Here is a 20,120-nt window from a genome sequence, read left to right as displayed (position 1 = left end):
CTGTGATATGGCACATCAAAGGGTCTGCTTGGTGAAAGCATTTGTTCCCTGCTTTATTTTCGTGTAACCATGCTCTCATTTTCTGCTCTGATCACCCCTCCAAGAGGGACACATAGACTTCCCTCTCTAACAGCTTCAGCAGGCCCCACTAAAACTCCAGGAAAGTGGAGTGGAAAAGGTGAGTAAGTGGATAATAGAAGAACAACTGACATCATCTATGTGGACTTGTGCAAAACATTTGACACTGTCCTGCACAACATCCTTGTCTCGACATTGGAAAGACATGGATTTGACTGATGGTCCACTCAAGAGATAAGGAATTGGCTGGATGGTTGCACTCAAAGAGTTTGCGTTCAATTGCTTCACGTCCAAGTGGCCAGCAGTGATGAGTGGCATTCCTCAGGGACTGGTACTAGGACCAGAGCTGCTCAGCATCTTTCTTGGTGACATGGACAGTGGGATTGAGTGCACCCTCAGAGAGTTTGCCAATGACACCAAACTGTGTGGAGCAGTTGACATGCTGGAGGGAAGGGATGCCATTCAGAGGGACCTGGACAGGCTTGAGAGTTGGGCTCGTGCAAACCTCATGAAGTTCAACAAGGCCAAGTGCAAAGTCCTGCACATGGGTTGGGGCAATCCCAAACACAAATACAGGCTGAGCAGAGAATGGATTGAGAACAGCCCTGAGGAGAAGGACTTGGCGGTGTTTATTGATGAGAAGCTCAACATGACCTGGCACTCAAAGCCCAGGTCAATTGCGTCCTGGGCTGAATCAAAAGAAGCGGCACTTGGTCTTGTTGAACCTCACACCATTGGTCCTGGCCCATCGACCCAGACTGAGTAGACGCCTCTGCAGAGCCTTCCTACCCTCAAGCAGATCAACGCTCCTGCCCAACTTGGTGTTGTCTGCAAATTTATTGAGGGTGCACTCTATGCCCTCATCCAGGTCATTGATAAAGATATTAGAGAGAATCAGACCAAATACTGAGCCCTGGGGAACACCACTTGTGATTGGCTGCCAACTGGATTTAACTCCATTCACCACAACTCTTTGGGCCCGGCTATCCAATGATATTTATTCATATTTTGCCAATAGATAATAAGAAACCTGTCTTATAATCTAATTCATTTGAATTTTTGTGATATTATTCTGAGGCTGGAATAATATCGCAGGAATAATATCACAGTGGAAAAGGAAATACTGTGGGAAATCATAGCATGATGCAGGTGGGAAGGGATCTCTAGAATAGGCATGGGAACAGGCCACAGCCTCTTCCTGTAATTTTATAAATTATTTTGTCAGACCTGAAGAGCTAATCATGCAGGCTCTTCAGATAGGTGATTGCACATCAGAAAGAAATGCCAAAAAAAACATAATTCCAGAGCTTTTGATTAGAGAATGAAGACATTCTGCATGTATGCATATCTATAAACTTCTGTCAAAGCGTCTATTATGACCACCTCCAGATAAGTGCAGGTTCCCCAGTTATTCTGTTCTGTGTCTGCCAGCCCCGATGGGTATCTCCATTACTTTAATGTATCTTAAGACAGGAACTAAGGTGAAATGCTAGTCAGTATCATTAGTGCTTTATAGAAAGCCATTTAAACAATCCAAAGTTTATACCTGGGAAGAAAATCAGCTGCCTAAACACACACATTTATTGTCATTGTAAATGCCCTACAATGTCCTGAGCGTCCTGAGTGGCCTTCAACTTTCACTCCAAGAGGAGGGGCTTGTCTCTGGCAGATCCACTGCCAGTTCTGCCAAACAAAAACTTTACTCTGGGGCATCTAATATGTTACAAGGGTATCACTAATGGTTTCTCTTTACGCACCCAAGTTGGTCTCCTCAACTAGCGGTCATGAAACCTGATTTAGATGACTTCTCATAGTGTTAAATTATTGAAAAGTAACAATAAAAATGTGGTTTTGAAATACAGTTTCCTCATAAAAGACAAATACACTTTTTCTACTTTATGTCAAGACATTGTTTTCACATGCTCCAAGTGAGAGATAAGAAAAAAAGAATCACTTTTGTTCTTAATCAGTGAATTAAAAAAAAAACTGACTAGTCAAACCAAGACAAAAATCTACAAGGAAGGAAAGACATAAATATTTTTTAAATTTAAAATTATATATTAACCTTTGAATCACAGAATCACAGAATGGTTAGGGTTGGAAGGGACCTCTGGAGGTCATCTAGTCCAACCCACCTGCCAGAGCAAGATCACCTACAGTAGGTTGCACAGGACGGCGTCCAGGCGGGTTTTGAATGTCTCCGGAGTGGGAGACTGCACAACCTCTCTGGGCAGCCCGTGCCAGTGCTCTGCCACACTCAAAGGAAAAGAGTGCCTCCTCATGTTTAGATGGAACTACCTGTGCTCAAGTTTGTGCCTATTACCTCTTCTTCTATTACTGGCCACCACTGAAAAAAAAGACTGTTCCCATCCCCCTGGCACCCTCCCTTTAACTATTTATAATATTGATTAAATCCCACCTCAGTCTTCTTTTTTCTAGACTGAAAAGCCCCAAGTCCCTCAGCTTTTCCTCATAAGAAAGATGCTTCAGTCCCCTCATCATCTTTGTAGCCCTTTGATGGACCTCTCCAGCAGTTCCCTGTCCTTCTTGAACCGGGGAACACAGAACTGGACACAATCCTCCAGATGTGGCCTCACCAGGGCAGAGCAGAGGGGGAGGATGAACTCCCTCAAACTGCTTGCCACACTCTTCTTGATGCACCCCAGGATGCCATTTGCCTTCTTGGCCACCAGGGCACATTGCTGACTCATGGTCATCCTGTTGCCCACCAGAACTCCCAGGTCCCTTTCCACAGAGCTGCTGTCCAGGAGGTCAGCACCCAACCTGTACTGATGCATGGGGTTATTCCTCCCCAGATGCAGTACCCTACACTTACCCTTGTTGAACTTCATAAGGTTCCTCTCCGCCCAACTCTCCAGTGTGTCCAGGTCACATTGGGTGACATGTCAGCCACTCCTCCCAGTTTTGTGTCATCAGCAAACTTGCTGATGGTGCACTCTCTCCCTTCATCGAGGTCATTGATGAATATATTGAACAAGACTGGGCCCAGTACTGACCCCTGAGGGACACCACTTGCTACTGACCTCCAACTAGACTCTGCACCACTAACCACCACCGTCTGAGCTCTATCTGTTAGCCAGTTCTCAATCCACCTCACTGTCCATTCATCTCACCCACACTTCCTAAGCTCGCCTGTGAGGATAATGTGGGAGACAGTGTTGAAAGCCTTGCTGAAGTCAAGGTAGAAAACATCCACTTCCCTCCCCTCATCCACCCAGTCCAGTCATTTCATCATAGAATGCTATCGGATTAGTCAGACATGACTTCCCCTTAGTGAATCCATGTTGACTACTTCTGATAACCTTCTTTTCTTCCAGAGGTTTGGAGATGGTGCTCAATGTTGATGGGTGTTTGTGTCTGTGCACTAACAAGAAGAAAAGGGCAATTGATGACAGTAATTATAATAGTAATAAAAAGTAAATGAAATGGTGAGCTAAGAAAGAAGGGAAGAGGAAAAAGAAGAAAAAGTGGTAAGTGAGACATTGTATAGTCCAGGAGTCATTTCGGGTTACAGTAATAACTACCTTCAATTATTTTTTATAAATAAGTAGCAACAACGGTTGCTGTTAATCATGCTCACAATCGTAACCTGTTCTGTAGTCAGAATACAACAAAGAGCCTGAATGTCAACAAAAGTCAGTCTTGAAGTGTTCACAGCTTACAAAGAATGAAGATGATGGTGTCTGATGACAATTTTTTCCAAGGCCTGCTTGAATGCCTTGTTTCTCAAGCTGTAGATTACTGGGTTCAGAAGGGGTGTGACCACTGTGTAGAGCACAGATATAGCCTTATTGAGTTCTGAGGACAGGTTGTAGGTGGGACGGACATACATAGAAATCATTGTACTGTAGTATATAGTCACTACCATGAGGTGTGAGCTGCAGGTGGAGAAGGTAATTCTTTTTCCAGAAGCAGAGGGTATCTTCAGGATACTGAGAATTATAAGTAGGTATGAGACAAGAGTCAAAAGAAAGCAGCTGGAAAGGACCAGGAGAGAGAGGATGAAGATGACAGCTTCTGTGACAGTGGTGTCTGAGCATGAGAGCTTCAACAGTGGAGAGATATCGCAGAAGAAGTGATCAATGAGGTTGTAACTGCAGAAATGCAATCTGGAGACCATCAGGCAGGGCAGAAAGCCAGTAAAACCACCAGTGACCCAGGAGCCCACAGCCAGACGGGTGTAAGACTCAGCAGTCATGGCCACACCATAGTGCAGGGGTTCACAGACAGCAAGGAATCGGTCATATGCCATCACTGACAAGAGGTAGCACTCAGTGGCTCCCAGGGAAATGAAGTAGTAAAGCTGTGCCATGCATCCTGAGAAAGAGATGGTCTTCGTCTTTGCCAGCAAATTGACCAGCATCTTGGGTACAATTGTGGTGGTGTAACAGACCTCTAGGAAAGAGAGGTTCTTGAGAAATTTGTACATGGGTGAATGAAGTCGTGGCTCTAGTGTCACCACTGAAATAATAATCATGTTTCCTAGGATGGTGAGAATATAAATAGCGAAAAACACTGTGAAGAGCAGGATCTGGCAGTGTGGGTTGCTACTGAAGCCCACTAGCCTGAATTCCAGTAGCGCTGTAACATTTGTCATCTCCTGGAAAGAGATAGGATTTGTCTGCTAATGAAATAATCAATATCAGAATATGTTAACTTTCAGTGGTAAAAGTACTATCTATAAAGATTATAATTCTCAAATAAAACTTTGGGAACGGCATCAAAGTCACTACTAGTCTGTCCTTCTTTTCTCCCTCCCTCCCTCCTTCTCTTCTCCCCTCCTTCCCTTCTTCCCTCCCTCCCATCCTACTCTCTCTCCCTCCTGAAATCTAAGTTTTAACATCTATTTAATGAAATTCACAGAAACAATTATAGAATGAATTGCAAATAGTCCATTAGACAGCCCCTGTCCACACTTGCACACAGTTATGCATAAGAAAGTACATAAACGTATAAAGATATCATGTATACTAATCCATAGTAAAAACGTATACATAAACTTACATGTATATAACACATGAACTCAGACACCCCCCCAAAGATCTGCTTTTCATTGAAAGAAACATAAAAACTTATCAACATAATCAACAGTGATTATTGCTTTAAAAATTCCACTCTAATACACACATGAATTTTTTAATTAAAATGTAGTACTCATTTGCCTGGTCTTGAACTTACATACACAAGGGCACACGTAAGAACTCTCTCAAAATGCTCTGTCATGGGGGAGTACAAACTTGCACACTGATTCACCAGCAATCTTACAATTTCTTGTTAAAGGCTGTGAGTAAAAATACAATTTCTACTCCAAGAATAGAAACCATAGAGAATAATCTGTCACTAGAAATTGATTATGAGCAATCTAGAACCTAAGAATAAACTCAATTTCCCACTTCCATAATAAGGCTGATGCACGTGGCAGTGATATCTAGTTACTTATATATGAGCCAATATGCATAATATTGAGTATGTGTCCAATTTTTACAGCGCTGTTTTCCAAGCTGGGAACACATTAGGTAGTGCTAGGCTTCAATCTGCTTTCAGGTCCTTGTCTCCGAATGGATATAGCAGTGACTTATATTTTTCAGGCTGAGGCATGTTTAATGATGGTATCAGAAAAACAGTTACCTGGTGAATTTAATCATCCTTTAGTCTGTAGTTTAAGTCTTATTGCTAAACCCCTACATTGACTACAACATCATATTGGATAGAAACCCTTTTAGACTGAACTACCTCCCAGTCAGTCTTGACTTTCATGAACATACACACAGATAAAGGCTGAACTGTACCGAGCATTGATTTCAGTTGGTGTTGAGGATCTCTGGGGAGTAATCTCATGGGTGGAGACACACCATGGGTCACCCTGGCAACAATGGACTGATGACACATCTGCAAGGAAGAGCTTGTCAGTAAGAGAAGAAACCCTCTGAAAAACTGCATCCAAATTTCAGCAGAAACATTATAGATCTAACCAATCTGCTTTCTGGAAAAAAGTTCATATGTAGCAGCTCAAATAATTTTAAAGTCAAATTCTATTTTGAAACATAAAAGTTTTTTAAAACACACAAAAATACACTAAAGATTTCACTCTGGGACATTTTTACAATATATTTCACTCAGGCTATATCTTTCCACTACATCCTTTGTAGGGCAACAAAGATGATTAGGGGACTGGAGCACCTTTCTTATGAGGAAAGGCTGAGGGACTTGGGTCTCTTTAGTCTAGAGAAAAGAAGATTGAGGGGGGATCTTATTAATACATACAAATACTTAATGGGAGGATGCCAGGGGGATGGGAGTAGTCTTTTTTCAGTGGCACCCAGTGATAGGACGAGGGGTAATGGGCATAAACTTGAACATAGGAAGTTCCATCTTAACATGAGAAGGAACTTCTTTACTTTGAGGGTAGTGGAGCACTGGAACAGGCTGCCCAGAGAGGTGGTGGAGTCTCCCACTCTGGAGACATTCAAAACCCGCCTGGACGCTGTCCTGTGTAACGTGCTGTAGGTGACCCTGCTCTGGCAGGAGGGTTGGACTAGATGATCTCCAGAGGTCCCTTCCAACCCTAACAATTCTGTGAATTCTGTGAATTCTGTGAATTCTGTGAATCCTGGGTTGGGGCAACCCCCACTATCAACACAGCCTGGGGGATGAAGGATTGAGAGCAGTCGTGCCAAGAAGGACTTGGTAATACTGGTGGATGAAATTCTGGACATGAGCTGACAATGTGTGCTAACAGCCCAGAAAGCCAACCACATTCTGGACTGCATCAAAAGAAGTCTGGCCAACAGGTCAAGGGAGGGGATTCTGTCCCTCTACTCCTCTCTCATGAGACCCCACCTGCAGTACTGCATTCAAGTCTGGAACCCTCAGCACAGGAAAGACATGGACCTGTCAGAGAGGGTCCAGAGGAGGCCAGAAAAATGGTGAGACTGATGGAACACCTCTTCTATGAGGACAGGCTGAGAGAGTTGGGGTTCTTCAGCATGGAGGAGAAAAGGGTCCAGGGAGACCTTGTTGCATCCTTCCAGTACTTAAAGGGGGCTTGTAAGAAAGATGGGGACAGACATTTTAGTAGGACCTGTTGCAATAAGGCAAGATGTAATGGCTTTAAACTAAAATAGTGTAGATTTGGACTCGATATATGGCAGAAATTTTTTACGATGAGGGTGGTGAGGCACTACCTACCACCTGAGAGGTGGTAGATGCCCCATCCGTGGAAACATTCAAGGTCAGGTTGGACGGGGCTCTGAGCAACGTCATCTGGTTGAAGGTGTCCCTGCTTATTGCAGGGGCAGGGGACTAGATAGCCTTTAAAGTTCCCTTCCAAGCCAGACCATTCTATGATGACACCAAGTTAGATTGGAGTGTTGGGGGTGGGAGGGCTTTTCAGAGGGACCTGGATAGGCTGGATCAATGGGATGAGGCCAATAGAATGAGCTTCAACAAGACCAAGTGCCAAGTCCTGCACTTGGGTCACGACTACCCCACACAGCTCTACAGGCTTGGGGAGGAGTAGCTGAAAAACCTGCCTGGCAGAAAAGGACCTGGGTGTGTTGACTGACAGCTGACTGAACATGATCCAGTGGTGTGCCCAGGTGGCCAAGAAGACCAATGGCATCTTGGCTTGTATCGGGAACAGTGTGGCCACTAGGACTAGCGAAGTGATCATCCCCCTGTACTCGGCACCTTGAGTATTGTGTTCAATTTTGGGTACCGCAGTATACTAAAGGACATTGATTTGATGAAGAGGGTCCAGAGAAGGGAAACAAAGCTGGTGAAGGGTCTTGAGAAGAAGTCTTATGAGGAGCGTCTGAGGGACTTGGGGTTGTTTAGTCTGAAGAAAAGGAGGCTGAGGGGAGACCTTATTGCTCTCTACAACTGCCTGAAAGGAGGTTGTAGAGAGGTTGACGTCGGTCTCTTCTCACAAGTTAAAACTGACAGGACAAGGCGAAATGGTGTCAAGTTGCACCAGGGGAGGTTTAGGTTAGACATTAGGAAAAATCTGTCCACTAGAAGGGTTATCAGAAACTGGAACAGGCTGCCCAGGGAAGTGTTTGAATCTCTGTCCTTGGATGTATTTAAAAGCCATCTAGATAGGGTGCCCAGGGACATGGTTTAGAAGTGGGCCTGGCAGAGTTAGGTAACGGTTGGACTTGATGATCTTAAAGGTTTTTTCCAGCCATAACTTTTCTATGATTCTATGATCTTCTGAGTTACAGTTTGGAAAAGTTTTCTAGGCAAAGACAACAAAGATGTTGCTGCTTGTTCACCAGGGATGAGCTTTCAAGGGTATTTTTCAAATGTTTCACAAATGTTACAGGAATAAAAAGGAAGGAAAAAAAAGAAAAAATGGGGAAATAAAGAGACTTTTTGCGACTTATTTCCCATTTCTGATTTTTTTTTTCAATCTGTGATCTAGAAAGAGTAAAACATAAAAGAATATCTTCCTGATTCTTCAATTTTTTATGCAAACAGAACACTTACTGATGAGGAAGACTTTAAAGAAAATATTTTCATGATTTTTCTGTTTCCAAGTAAATTTAACAGTACAAAAGAGAGTCACTGGAAGGCTGCCATGAGATCCCCTCAAAACCATCTCTTCTCCAAGCTGATAAAGCCCAGCTCCCTCAACCTCTCCTCACAGGGAAGGTGTTCTAGCCCCTTGGCCATCCCACAGCCCTCCACTGAACTCACTCCATCTCGTTGACACTTTACTTGCCTTTACTGGAAGGCCTAAAACTGGAAGCAGTATCTAGATGAGGTCTAATATCTTCTGAAGAGGGCGGTAATCCCTTCCCTTGATGTATTTGCTTTCTTCTAATGGAGTCTGGATCCTTTTGGTCTTCTTTGCTGTCAGGGCATCCTTCTGACTCATGTTCAGTTTGCTGTCTCAGAAGGCTTTTTGAGCAGAGCTGATCCTGAGTGACTCAATCCACAGTCTATGCTGTTGCAAGGTGGATCTGCCTTCTGAGGAGCAGGACTTTGCATTTGTTCTTGTTGAATTTAGTAAGGTTTCTCTTGGCCCATTCCTCCAGTCTGTCTGTGCCTCTTTAGATGGCAGTTCTGCATTTGAATATACCAACTAGTCACCCTGATACAGTGTCATTCACTACCTTGAAAAAAGTAAACTGTTGTCTCCTCTAAGTAATTCATAAAGACATTAAAAAAGATGGACGACAGATTAAACTCTATAGTACTTCCTTTATTATTGGCTTTCAGGTACAGTACTACCAGTACCCAGTACTACCCAGCCTGCAATGTCCCAAATCATACACAACATATCGTGGGAAACAGTATTGAAAGCTTTTCTAACATTGAGGTAAATTATACCTGCTGCTATCCTGTTGTCTACAAACCCTAGAAGGCTACCCTATAAGGCTATTAGGTTGATCAGGCATGATTTATCACCAGTTGTATCTATGTTGACAGTTCCCAGTCTCTTCCTTCTTCATTTTTGCTAAAATGGGATCTAAGAGGACTCACTCCATGTTTTTCCCCAGGACCAACGTGAAGCTGACTGGTCTTCAGCTCTCTCAGTTTTTGTTTAGGCCGTTTTTTAAGATGTGTGTAACATCTGCCTTCCTCCAGTTCTTGGGAACCTCCTCTGATATCCAATATTTTTCCAAGCTAACAGAGAGCAGCCTTGCTAGAACAGTGGACAGTTTTCTAATTGTCATCAGGTGGATCCCGTGGACCTGAGCAACTTGGGTTGTCTCAAACATTCCCTGACTCAATTCTCAGCCACTGTTGGTACTGAACCCATTAACTATTCAGAGAGGCCTGGGAGATCTTGTTGGTGAAGACTGAGGCAGAGAAGGTATTAAATGTCACAGTCTCGTCTTTTTCTGCAGCTCATTCAATTATTTGAAATTTATATGAATATCGTGTTAATTACTATGCTGGACATCAACTCTCTAAAGCTACTAACCCCTTTGATACATAACATGTGCTTCCATTTCTCATGTTTCTGTCCTGTTAGTGATGCCATAGGTTGGGGCTGGCCATCTGCGTATGTAGTCCTGCACTTTGGTTATCTGTAACATCCTGCAATTCCTCATGCTGTTGTCCTGTTAAAGGTTCCACAAATCAGGTTTGGCCATCAGTTGGTGCACCTTAACATGTACACCCCTCTTCTTACAGCACCTGGGCAGGTTTTTTTTGAGGGGAGAGGAGAAGTGCAGAGAAGCAGAGGGTGAAGACGGAGTGAGGATGAGAAAACAGAGGAAAGGGGAGAAAAAAGGCCATTTGTGCATAAGCAGACTACTGGTAAGTATGCAAGTAGAATAAACTGACACACAGACATTGAACCCATTACTGGTTCCCAGGGATCTCCACCTAGCATTGGCTCCAGAAGGACCTAGCATCGGTTCCAGAAGGACATGGCTTTCCTTTAGGTCTTGTGCTGTGTTTGCTTCACGTAGCTGTCCTGGACACCCCAGGCATCTTGCATGGTCCTAGATGCCTCTTTTAGGCCATTACACTCAGTGTCCCAAGCTAAGTTTGTTGTTTTCATTGTTGGGATTTAAATGTGCTCAAGCTTCTATCGTAGCCAATGGGGCTCTATTGAATGGATCCTAAAGAGGGGCCTCGCTGCGCAGCTCTCTCTTTGTGACAAACACATCTGTTATTAGGTTAGCTAAATGGCCGTTTGGGTTCCATTGATTTTACTGACAAAGGTAGGTTCAGTTGCCCTAAAAGTAGGCAGTTAATATCATTTGAAATGGTCAAGGGGGATCCCGCCCCCCAGCACTTAGCTGATTACTAGAAGGATGTGGATCTCTCATAATTCTATCACCATAACTTGTGACCACTTGTAGATGCCTGAGATGCCAAAGTATCTCAAATGTCACCAAGTATTTATGTGTGATAACTTAGACTTGTCCTCCATCTCCATTGATTATATTAGGAACCTAGACAAGGAACTCATATGCTGTGCTATGCTGTGCACTTTGTTCTGTCTGTGCACTTCCCATGTCTTTGTGGAATGCATCGAAGTGAGCTGAATCCCAATCCACTCCTATGGCTCCCAACCAGGACTGATGCCTAGATTGACTCAGCTGAATCAGTACCCTGAATGTGGGCAAAATGAATGGAGATGCCAAGCCATCCTTTTCTGTTTTGGGAATGGAATAGGGCCTTCCGTAGAAAAGTATCTCAATCTGTCTTAGAAATGCACCCTCAGATAGGAAAAATCAGACTGCTGGGCTCTGCCTCTGTCTAACCCCTGCTTAGGGAGGAAATAGAAATCTAGTGGACTTCAGTCTATTTTGAAGAACTTTCCCGAAGTATGACAGGAGCATCTAAATGGAAACTAATAAACCAGCAAACAAATACAATTGTTCTATCTGCTACAGTCCATCTTCTGGAGTACAACATGGGTCTCCCTCACCTGGCTGTGGAGTCCTTTGTTAGCGATGTCAGGAGAGGTTGCCTCCTCCTGCAGCTCCAGACCAGAACCCTCCTGGCTGGCCACTGGAGCCCAGCCATGTTGCCTGGGGACCTGGCATCCCTGCCCATGCCAAGGGGTGCAACTGCCACTTTTCCGTCTGAAGGTTCAGCCACTAACAAAGCTGAGCATGTGTCTCAGAGACACACGCACACACACAAAAAGAACACTGAGACAACCAGTCAGACAGACTGCCACAGACAAGGCAATTCTGTCACCAGCACCCACACACAGAACCCACATCACACCCAAGCACAGATGAAAATGTCCCCTCCTCCTCTGGGGCTGGCAGAGACAGGAGATCATTAGTGCAGGCACACACACAACACTTTCTGGGTTCACAAGCTCACATATATTCACAACCCTGAGCACTGGCACAGCTCCTCTGCTGCCCAACACCCCTGCCTGCGCCTCAGCCCTCTCAGCCACCCCATGGGTGTCCTATATGCCAGATGGTCCAGCTTGATGAACATGGCAGACACACAGCACTCACATACTCATCCAAAGGTAACCCCAGGCCCCTTGGAGCCCAGCCAAGGCTCAAGTCTTGTCTTTCTTATGTTCTAAAGGAAAGCCTCTAATCCTCATCCAGTGCAACAAGGAAGAAGATTTCTACCCATCTTTGTGGTGCTCCCCTGTTAAGTCAAGCAATGCAGAGCTCCTTGGCTTGACCTTTCCCTCTAGGTTTCCCATTCTCAGGGCAGAAATTGCAGTGTTTCCCCTCTGTCTCAATCCAGTATCGGGAAGGCTTCGTTAAAAATAATCCCAAGGACGAGATTAAGACGCTAAAGTCGGTCAAGTATCGTACAACCTTTTACTTAATACTTTTAACAAAGAATAAAGCATGGAGAAAAGGTGAAGGGAAGGCAAAAGGGGGAAAAGAAAAGGGGGTAAAGGAAGAAAATAAGGAAAGAGGGAGAAAGCTCGCTACTAAAACTCTGAGTTCAACAGTTTTTCTGCAGATTCTGTCCGAAGTCTTCAATCATTACATGCTTCATAGAGTCTGAGATCCATGTGGGGGGAAGCACGCAGCAGGGAGGCGAGGAGGAACAAAGAACAAAAGGGAAGAAGAAGAGAAGGCGCGCGCTCCCTTTATATAAGGATCTCGCTCATGCACAGATCAACCAGAAGTGCTGCTCTCCTGCAGGCCTCTTCCTGCTCTTTTCGCGCCCTTGGTCCCTGCGCAGGCACATGAGGTTGTCCGCTTCCAAAACCGTGAAGAAGATGGTCCTCCCAGGAGATGGCGGCACAGCAGCAATGTCAAGACAAAATTGCATCTGGTATTGGTTCTCCACACCCTCTAGCCTTCTCAAGAATTCCCCAGGAGTGGAGGTCCCCACCTGGATTGTTGATCTGGAGGAAGTATTCTGTGTTTAGTTTCAAGATGACCTGGATTCAATAAGAAAAAGGGACAGTCTTCCCCATTTCCTGGCAGTATGAACAGCACAGCATGGGTGTCCAAGGTGCTGTGGTAACTAAACACTTCACCAGGAGTTAAGGCCACAGGAAATATGCATTTGTCACATCCCTGGCCATGTTGGCAGTGTAAACTCACCCTTGAATCCAGGCTCACTTCATTTCTTCATGAACAATTTCAGGCCAGGAACAGAGCCTAGTACTAGTGGCTTCTTCCAGGAGTTAAACAAGAGCACAAGGGAAGCCAGTCTCCTTTGTAGAAGACTCTGTGAAAATTGCACTGATGATCCATAGTTTGGGGACAGCAGCAAACAACTCAGGGGCCAACGAAGAAAGATGATCAGAGAAGCATCAGCTCATCAGGCAATAGTGGGAAAGAGGAAATACTCCTGGCTTCTGCCTGACTCTGTCCTCATTGTAGCCCCTACCCAGTGTCTTGCTTGTTTGTGCTGTTGGTCAGGAAGGGCTTGTCCTATGCGTTACTGTGATGGGAGAAGTGGGAGAAGGAAGTGTGTTGGCATGTCTTAGTAGCACTTTCTCCTCTGATAATGAAGAGAACAGAAGCTGGGACCAAAGAGGTAAAATAAGAGAAGACAAGTGTGTTGAAGAGAAGTCAATCTAATGACTTCTAAGATGGAAGTGAAGAAACGTGCCTAAGACAAATAAAACAAAACCAACAAAACAAACAAAAAAGCTCGAAATGGCGTCTATGACTAAAAGATTGTTGACACTTGTATTCAGACAGCCCGACTCAGAGTTCAGGGGTCCCCCTGTTTCTCTGTGGCGTGCTGAGGGACAGATTCCTGACCTGGGATGGGTAAGACGCAGGAGGACGTGATGGCCTTGTGTCTTCACTGCTTTTCTCATCTCAAAGCACCTGTCATCTTCTCAGCCTCAGAAGATGATAATGAGCTGGGAACCAGGATCCCTTATGTCTGTCATGTGTCCAGGAGGGCAAGTGGTGCAGAGCAGAGGAGGCCAAATGGCAAGAGGGAACTCAGAGGGGCCCGTTTCCCCATGCTGGTTGGGGAACGAAAAGCTGCAAGTCAGGATGGAGTGACCAGACGGAATCTTTTCGCCATAGCTTCTCAAGAAGCCTTCTCCCACACACAGTTGGGACTGCTACCTGCATGGCATAAGCACTTTTTTTCTCAGTAGGGAGTAGCATTTGGGTGCAAATGAGTGATGGCCCAGAGTGAACAGAGAGCCTTGAGCCTACACACTTGGACAGAAAAAAAAAAAAAAAAAATCACCATTATTTCTCTGGCCACAGAGGAACCAATCATGTAATTTCTAAGCCTCTCTTTCCGTCATTCAGAGGATGGAGCTGTGGATTGTTCTAGGCCGCATTGAAAGATTTTTCACTTCATTGGCAGACTATAAATCAAAAGGACTCACTGGGGGCTTTGTTCCTAAAATGTCCTTGTTTCCTTTTACCCTCCACAAGGCCTTCCAACCTAAAAGTGCTATGGGATTTGACAGTTTGACAGAAATGCTTCTCATTAACAGACTTCACTGTCCCAGTATTCTGGAGTTCAGAGGTTTGGAGTACCCGGAGATCCAATTGACAGATGATGGAGACACAATTTGTGTTTTGAGATTGACTGATCTCACAGGTCTCAGGAGAGGTTGCTGCACAGCTCTGTTGTTGACCATGTGCCTTTATGATTTCATCTTAGAGAGCACCTGCAATGCAACAAGGACCGTGTCTCTAGGGGAGCTGAAGAAATATCAAATACTTCAGTTCCCCCTGATTTAGTAGATGGAACACAGAAACAAGAGAAGGACTGCAGAGGTAGGTAAAAAATATCTTGGCTTGACTGGAATTTCTCCCATTGTCATTGAGTTATCCCAAACAAACTGAGTTCAACTGAGTCTGAACAGTTTCTGTTGTTTCTTGAACTCAAATATCACCAAATTTCTGTTAAGGATTTAGTACTCTAGTTTACAAGTCAGCATCAGTTAAGGGCTTAGAACACTAGTTTACAATTCATCAAATCATCGACTGTGAGACAAAGCTAATGTCAAAGTTGTTTTTATTTTTCTCAGATAAAGCATGTTCCCTTCAGAAAAAAAATTATTAAGGTAATTTTATTCTAATTTATTGTAAGAAATTACAGCCATGCCTGAGAACTTGTGATATGCTATGTTATGTTAAAATGCTTTTTCTGATTGGTTGATGGGCAGTGTTGTCATTTGTAGCGATTTTTTTTTTCAGTATGAAAAATGTTTTATATTTACTTCAGTTTAAGAGAAAAAGAAAACATGCTGCATGTTAAAATTTGATAGGATGTTTTAGGGTTGGCCATCTGCATTCTCAAGGCAGAACTTTGGGGGAAGCTAAAAAGAAAATTTACAACTGACATGCATTAGAGACATGATGTGAATTAGAGACATGACATAAATTCCTTACCTGTCTCTGTCCTGGTTCCGGCAGGGATGGGGTTAATCTCCCCAGGAGCCGGCAGGGGGCAGGTATTCCATACCACGTGACCCATGCCCGAGCTATAAGAAGAGCTAGCCGGGGCAAGGAGAGGAGTCGCCACTCGGGGGTGGGCTGCGGCGGTGCGGGTCCGGTCGGTGCGCTTCGCGGCGGTACTGTAATCGCGTTTTTGTCTTTTCCTTTTGCTGTTCTGTTAAATTGCACTCTTTTAACCCACGAGTTTGGCCCTGTCATTTTCTTTTTCCACGACTGTGGAAGTTGTGCGAGCGGCTGCGTGGTTCTTTGTTGCTGGCTGAGGCCAAACCACGACAGTCTCTAATGCATGTCAGTTGTAAAAACATGAAACACATGAATGCAGAATCCAGAGATTCTTTTGAAAATGCCTACTAACAGCAGCCCATATTTTTATTAGAAATATAACCTACAAGTGAAGGAGTGCTCACTTGAAAAGAAATTACCAGGAGGAGTAGAGGCAGACACACATGTGCCAAAGGGCAGAACAGAAGGTCTGCAAAAAAATTTGGAAAAGTAAAGGTAGAGGGGTCAAATAGAGGCAATGAGAATGAGGAAGGGATGATTCTCACAACATTCAACTTGGGGACTTACACTGGGTTCCTGAGCTCTGTGGCCTCCCTCTATAAACAATGAAGAAAAATGGAGTAGACAGTCACCAGAGAGGCTAAATCAGAAGTGCTAAACCAGAAGCCTACCTGCACAGTAGTCTGAATCATGCTTTGGATGTACCTTACCTGTATAGAGGCTCACGTAAGAGTGGGATCCATCTTACCAAATTGGATCAAGTGAAAGGCAAGAATTCAACATTTTTGTTGCAGACATGGACAGTGGGGTCGAGTGCACCCTCATCAAGTTTGCCAATGATACCAAACTGTTTGGTGAGGTAGACACGCTGGAGGGGAGGGATGCCATCGAGAAGGATCTGGACAGGCTGGAGAGGTGGGCCCAAGCCAAACTCATGCAGTTCAATAAGGCCAAGTGCAAGGTCCTACATCTGGGTCGGAGCAATCCCAAGCACAAATACAGGCTCAGCGGGGAATGGTTGGAGAGCAGCCCTGACGAGAAGGGCCAGCGGGTCAAGGGATGTGATTCTGCCCCTCTACTCCACTCTCATGAGACCCCACTTGGAGTACTGCGTCCATCTCTGGAGTCCCCAACATAATAAATACATGGACCTGCTGGAGCGTGTCCAGAGGAGAGCCACAAGGCTGATCCGAGGGCTGGAGCACCTCTCCTGTGAGGAGAGGCTGAGAGAGTTGGGGCTGTTCAGCCTGGAGAAGAGAAGGCTCCGGGGAGAACTTCCAGTACATAAAGGGGGCCTACAGGAGAGCTGGGGAAGGACTTTTTACTGGGGCATGTATGACAGGACAAGGGGGAATGGCTTTAAACTGGAAGAGGGCAGGTTTAGATTAAACATTAGGAAGAAGTTTTTTACTTTGAGGGTTGTAAGGCACTGGAACAGGTTGCCCAGAGAGGTTGTTGAGGCCCCATCCCTGGAGGTGTTCAAGGCCAGGCTGGACGTGGCCCTGGGCAACCTGGTCTGATGGGAGGTGTCCCTGCCCATGGCATGGGGGTTGGAACTCGATGATCTTTAAGGTCCTTTCCAACTTAAACCATTCTATGATTCTATGAATTCTGTCTCAGAAATTCATTGAGGTTTCCTTTATGGTCAGTGGAAAGAAGAATGTGCATTTGAATGGCTCCTGAAGGACACCTTGTCTACCTAATTTTGGGTGCCAAAGATAAAGGGTTAGCTTTTCCTTTCTAAAGGCCTTACCTGTCTTTACTGCCTTCCCAAAGACTTTATTCACTTCTTCTAGAGGTCTTGCTTCCCTGAGTAAACCAGGTCCCACCTTAAAGTACTGGTTGTACCATACTCTGCTGTACTGTAAAGTATATGACTCGGCGCTATTAATAACTGTCTGTAATAATTCTACTTCTGATAATGCACATACACAGAATCACACAACCATTGTATTTGTGCTTTCTTTTCAACACACATATTCCAGGAGACACCTGATACAACTGATTTCACCTCATTTTAGATGCTGATAGACATCTATACCTGAACTGACTATTGAGACGCCTGTGACAGTTGATGGAGAGAAATACATTCTTCTAATGGGCAACCTCTCAGGTGCATTTTAGGCTTTTACCTCAGAACAAGGCAAATTTGTCCTCTGGAAGTGCCTATTGCCACCACTGGAGACTGATTTTCTCCTTAATTTACCTCTGTGTAAATCAGTTGAGGCAAACTCTAATCCTAAACAAACTTTTAAAAAACTACACATTCTTTGGGCCATTTTCTCTTTCAAGTCAGGAGGTTGGTATGAAGTCTCTCTTTTCTCTCTTGTGGATAGACTAATGTAAAGGCTTGTAGGCATGATCACGATGAAGTGCCCTGAGAGGTTATAGCATCTTTCTTGAGACATTTTATTTTGTCATGACTGGTATTGGTTTACCCTGAATTCTGTGCCTGGGAGTTAGGAGGTGTCTAAACACAGTTACTCGGTTTCATTGTGCAAATCTATGAGGTTCTCGGCAGACTTCCAAGTGAATAGAGTAAGACTTCTCTCAATCCTAATGAAAATCTGCAAACCCTGTGCAATGGACTTGGATAACTAAGACATACAAAACCCAGGATAACAAACCTATGTATAAGCATACATAACATACCTAAGTATAAGCACACCTAAATGTCCACGTATACACAGAGATCTGAACTTGTCGCCCAATGCTTCCTAAGCTTTCAATGAAGAGAGCACACCATGACAGGTCATCTCTTTCATTTAAAGTAGCTATTGTATGTGTCCAAGCTCCAATGCAAGATGACTGAGAGTAGAATGAAACTATTAATTTAAACTAAAATCCTCCAGAGGTCAACTATTGTTCTAACAGAACATACACATAACATAGACATCATACCAGGTTAATATTAAATAGGTGGGAGGGTGGGGAACCAGACTTATTGGCTTCTGGACAGTTTGAGTGGGATTTGTCCTCATTGTTTATCAAGACATCTAAGATTTCAGTGTGTGAAACAGAAATCTCAGAAATGATTGAGAAGCCTAAACACAGCTCTATAGATTTAGATATCATGGGCTATCCAGCATATCCACACAAGGTTCACAAATGAGACACAAGATCCACAGGAGTGCACCCTGTCTTCTCAGCATGGCCGATGGTGGCCGGGGTGCCCATCGTCAGTCTTCTCAAAGAGCAGTAAGATGCCTTGCTTTAGCACTGGAATTGACTCTCTGAATTTCATGCAAGCTACTGCTAACAACAGAGAGCTATTTGGCTTTACTTAAGAAATGTACCATACTGTTTCATTGTTGTCACTGTGTCTTTAGTGTTCCAAGATGAAATCCTCTGAAGAAGGGACCACTGGAAATAAAACTTCTGTGATTGTGTTTGTTATCCTGGGTTTTTCTCATCATCCAGATATGAAAGTCATCTTCTTCATCCTATTTCTATGTATTTACATCATCACGGTGCTGGGAAACCTAATTGTGCTTCTTGTAACTAACATGGACCCTGTCCTCCACACTCCCATGTACTTCTTCCTCAAGAACTTGTGATTTCTGGACATCTGCTACACCTCTGTGACCCTGCCCAGAGTGCTAGTCAATCTTCTTTCAAGTGATACACCCATCTCTTTTGCAGGTTGTGCTGCACAGATGTATTTTTTTCTGTTCTTTGGGGAAACTGAGTGCTGCCTATTAGCTGCTATGGCATATGACCGCTACCTAGCCATATGCAGCCCTCTGCGTTACATGGATATCATGAATAAGAAGGTATGCATGCAGCTGGCTGCTTCCTCATGGGTATGTGGCAACCTTGCGGCCCTTGGACAACACTACATTTATCTTCTCTTTGCCCTTCTGTGGCTCTAATGTGATCAACCATTTCTTCTGTGAGATCCAGCCAGTGCTGATGCTGGTGTGTGGAGACACTTACTGGAATGAGCTACAGATCATTCTGGCTGCTGTCTTTGTCATCCTGATGCCTTTTCTGCTCATTTTGGTGTCTTACAGCCTCATCATTTACTCCATCCTCAAAATCAGGTCTGCCAAAGGAAGGTATAAAGCATTCTTCACTTGCTTCTCACATCTCACTGTAGTGACAGTATTCTATGGGACAGCTGTGTTCATCTATACACGTCCCAAATCCAGCTTTTCCCTGGATGTGGACAAGGTGCTCTCTCTGTTCTATTCTGTGGTGACCCCTGTATTGAACCTCGTTATCTACAGCTTTAGGAACAGGGAGATGAAAGGGGCTCTCTTTAAAATGAGAATTAAGCCATTTCACCCCAACTGCTAGGTCAATTCCCCTCAGCTGAAAAACCATCCACAAATATCTCACTTCAGATGAAGCACCGGCACATTGCCAGAGAGATATAGGAAAGACCAGTGACAGGACTGTAGGATAGGAAGGTATTCAGCTCACCTGAGTTAAAAAAATAATTAAGGGTCTAAGCAGGAGTATCTGATGACATTTGAAGTGTATAGTATCTAGCCGCCATTATAGAACATGTGCATCTCCATTGAATTATAATTGCTGGTACTACAGGAAGATCTTGGATACAGTAGGATGTCTCATGTAATCCCAGGTACATATCTCTGGGCATAAGAGTTACTCCCCAGATGTCTATGACATGCTATAGGGAAGAAATGCTATCCAGAGGAACCTTGATAG

The 20,120-nt window shown here is 44.3% G+C and overlaps 2 protein-coding genes across 2 annotated transcripts; one reads left to right on the top strand and one right to left on the bottom strand.

Annotated features, from left to right (window-relative positions):
- Positions 1–3,757: 3,757 nt before the first annotated feature.
- On the bottom strand, positions 3,758–4,696 carry LOC104289956 (olfactory receptor 11L1). Its single transcript, XM_009888989.1, has one exon. The coding sequence runs from the start codon at positions 4,694–4,696 to the stop codon at positions 3,758–3,760; it is 939 nt and encodes a 312-aa protein (XP_009887291.1).
- Positions 4,697–18,784: 14,088 nt separating this feature from the next.
- LOC104289955 (olfactory receptor 10C1) lies at positions 18,785–19,745 on the top strand. The gene is given in 2 exon segments (XM_009888988.1): positions 18,785–19,285; positions 19,287–19,745. Coding segments are annotated over 2 exon segments (960 nt in total).
- The last annotated feature ends 375 nt before the right edge of the window (positions 19,746–20,120 follow it).

The sequence above is a fragment of the Charadrius vociferus genome, unplaced genomic scaffold (genome assembly GCF_000708025.1).
Source record: "Charadrius vociferus isolate BGI_N301 unplaced genomic scaffold, ASM70802v2 scaffold597, whole genome shotgun sequence".
NCBI classification, from domain to species: domain Eukaryota; kingdom Metazoa; phylum Chordata; class Aves; order Charadriiformes; family Charadriidae; genus Charadrius; species Charadrius vociferus.
This window is presented reverse-complemented; position numbering and strand designations above follow the sequence as displayed.

Coding starts and splice junctions, on each gene's coding strand:
- LOC104289956 (XM_009888989.1), bottom strand. CDS start 4,696: ATGACAAATGTTACAGCGCTACTGGAATTCAGGCTAGTGGGCTTCAGT.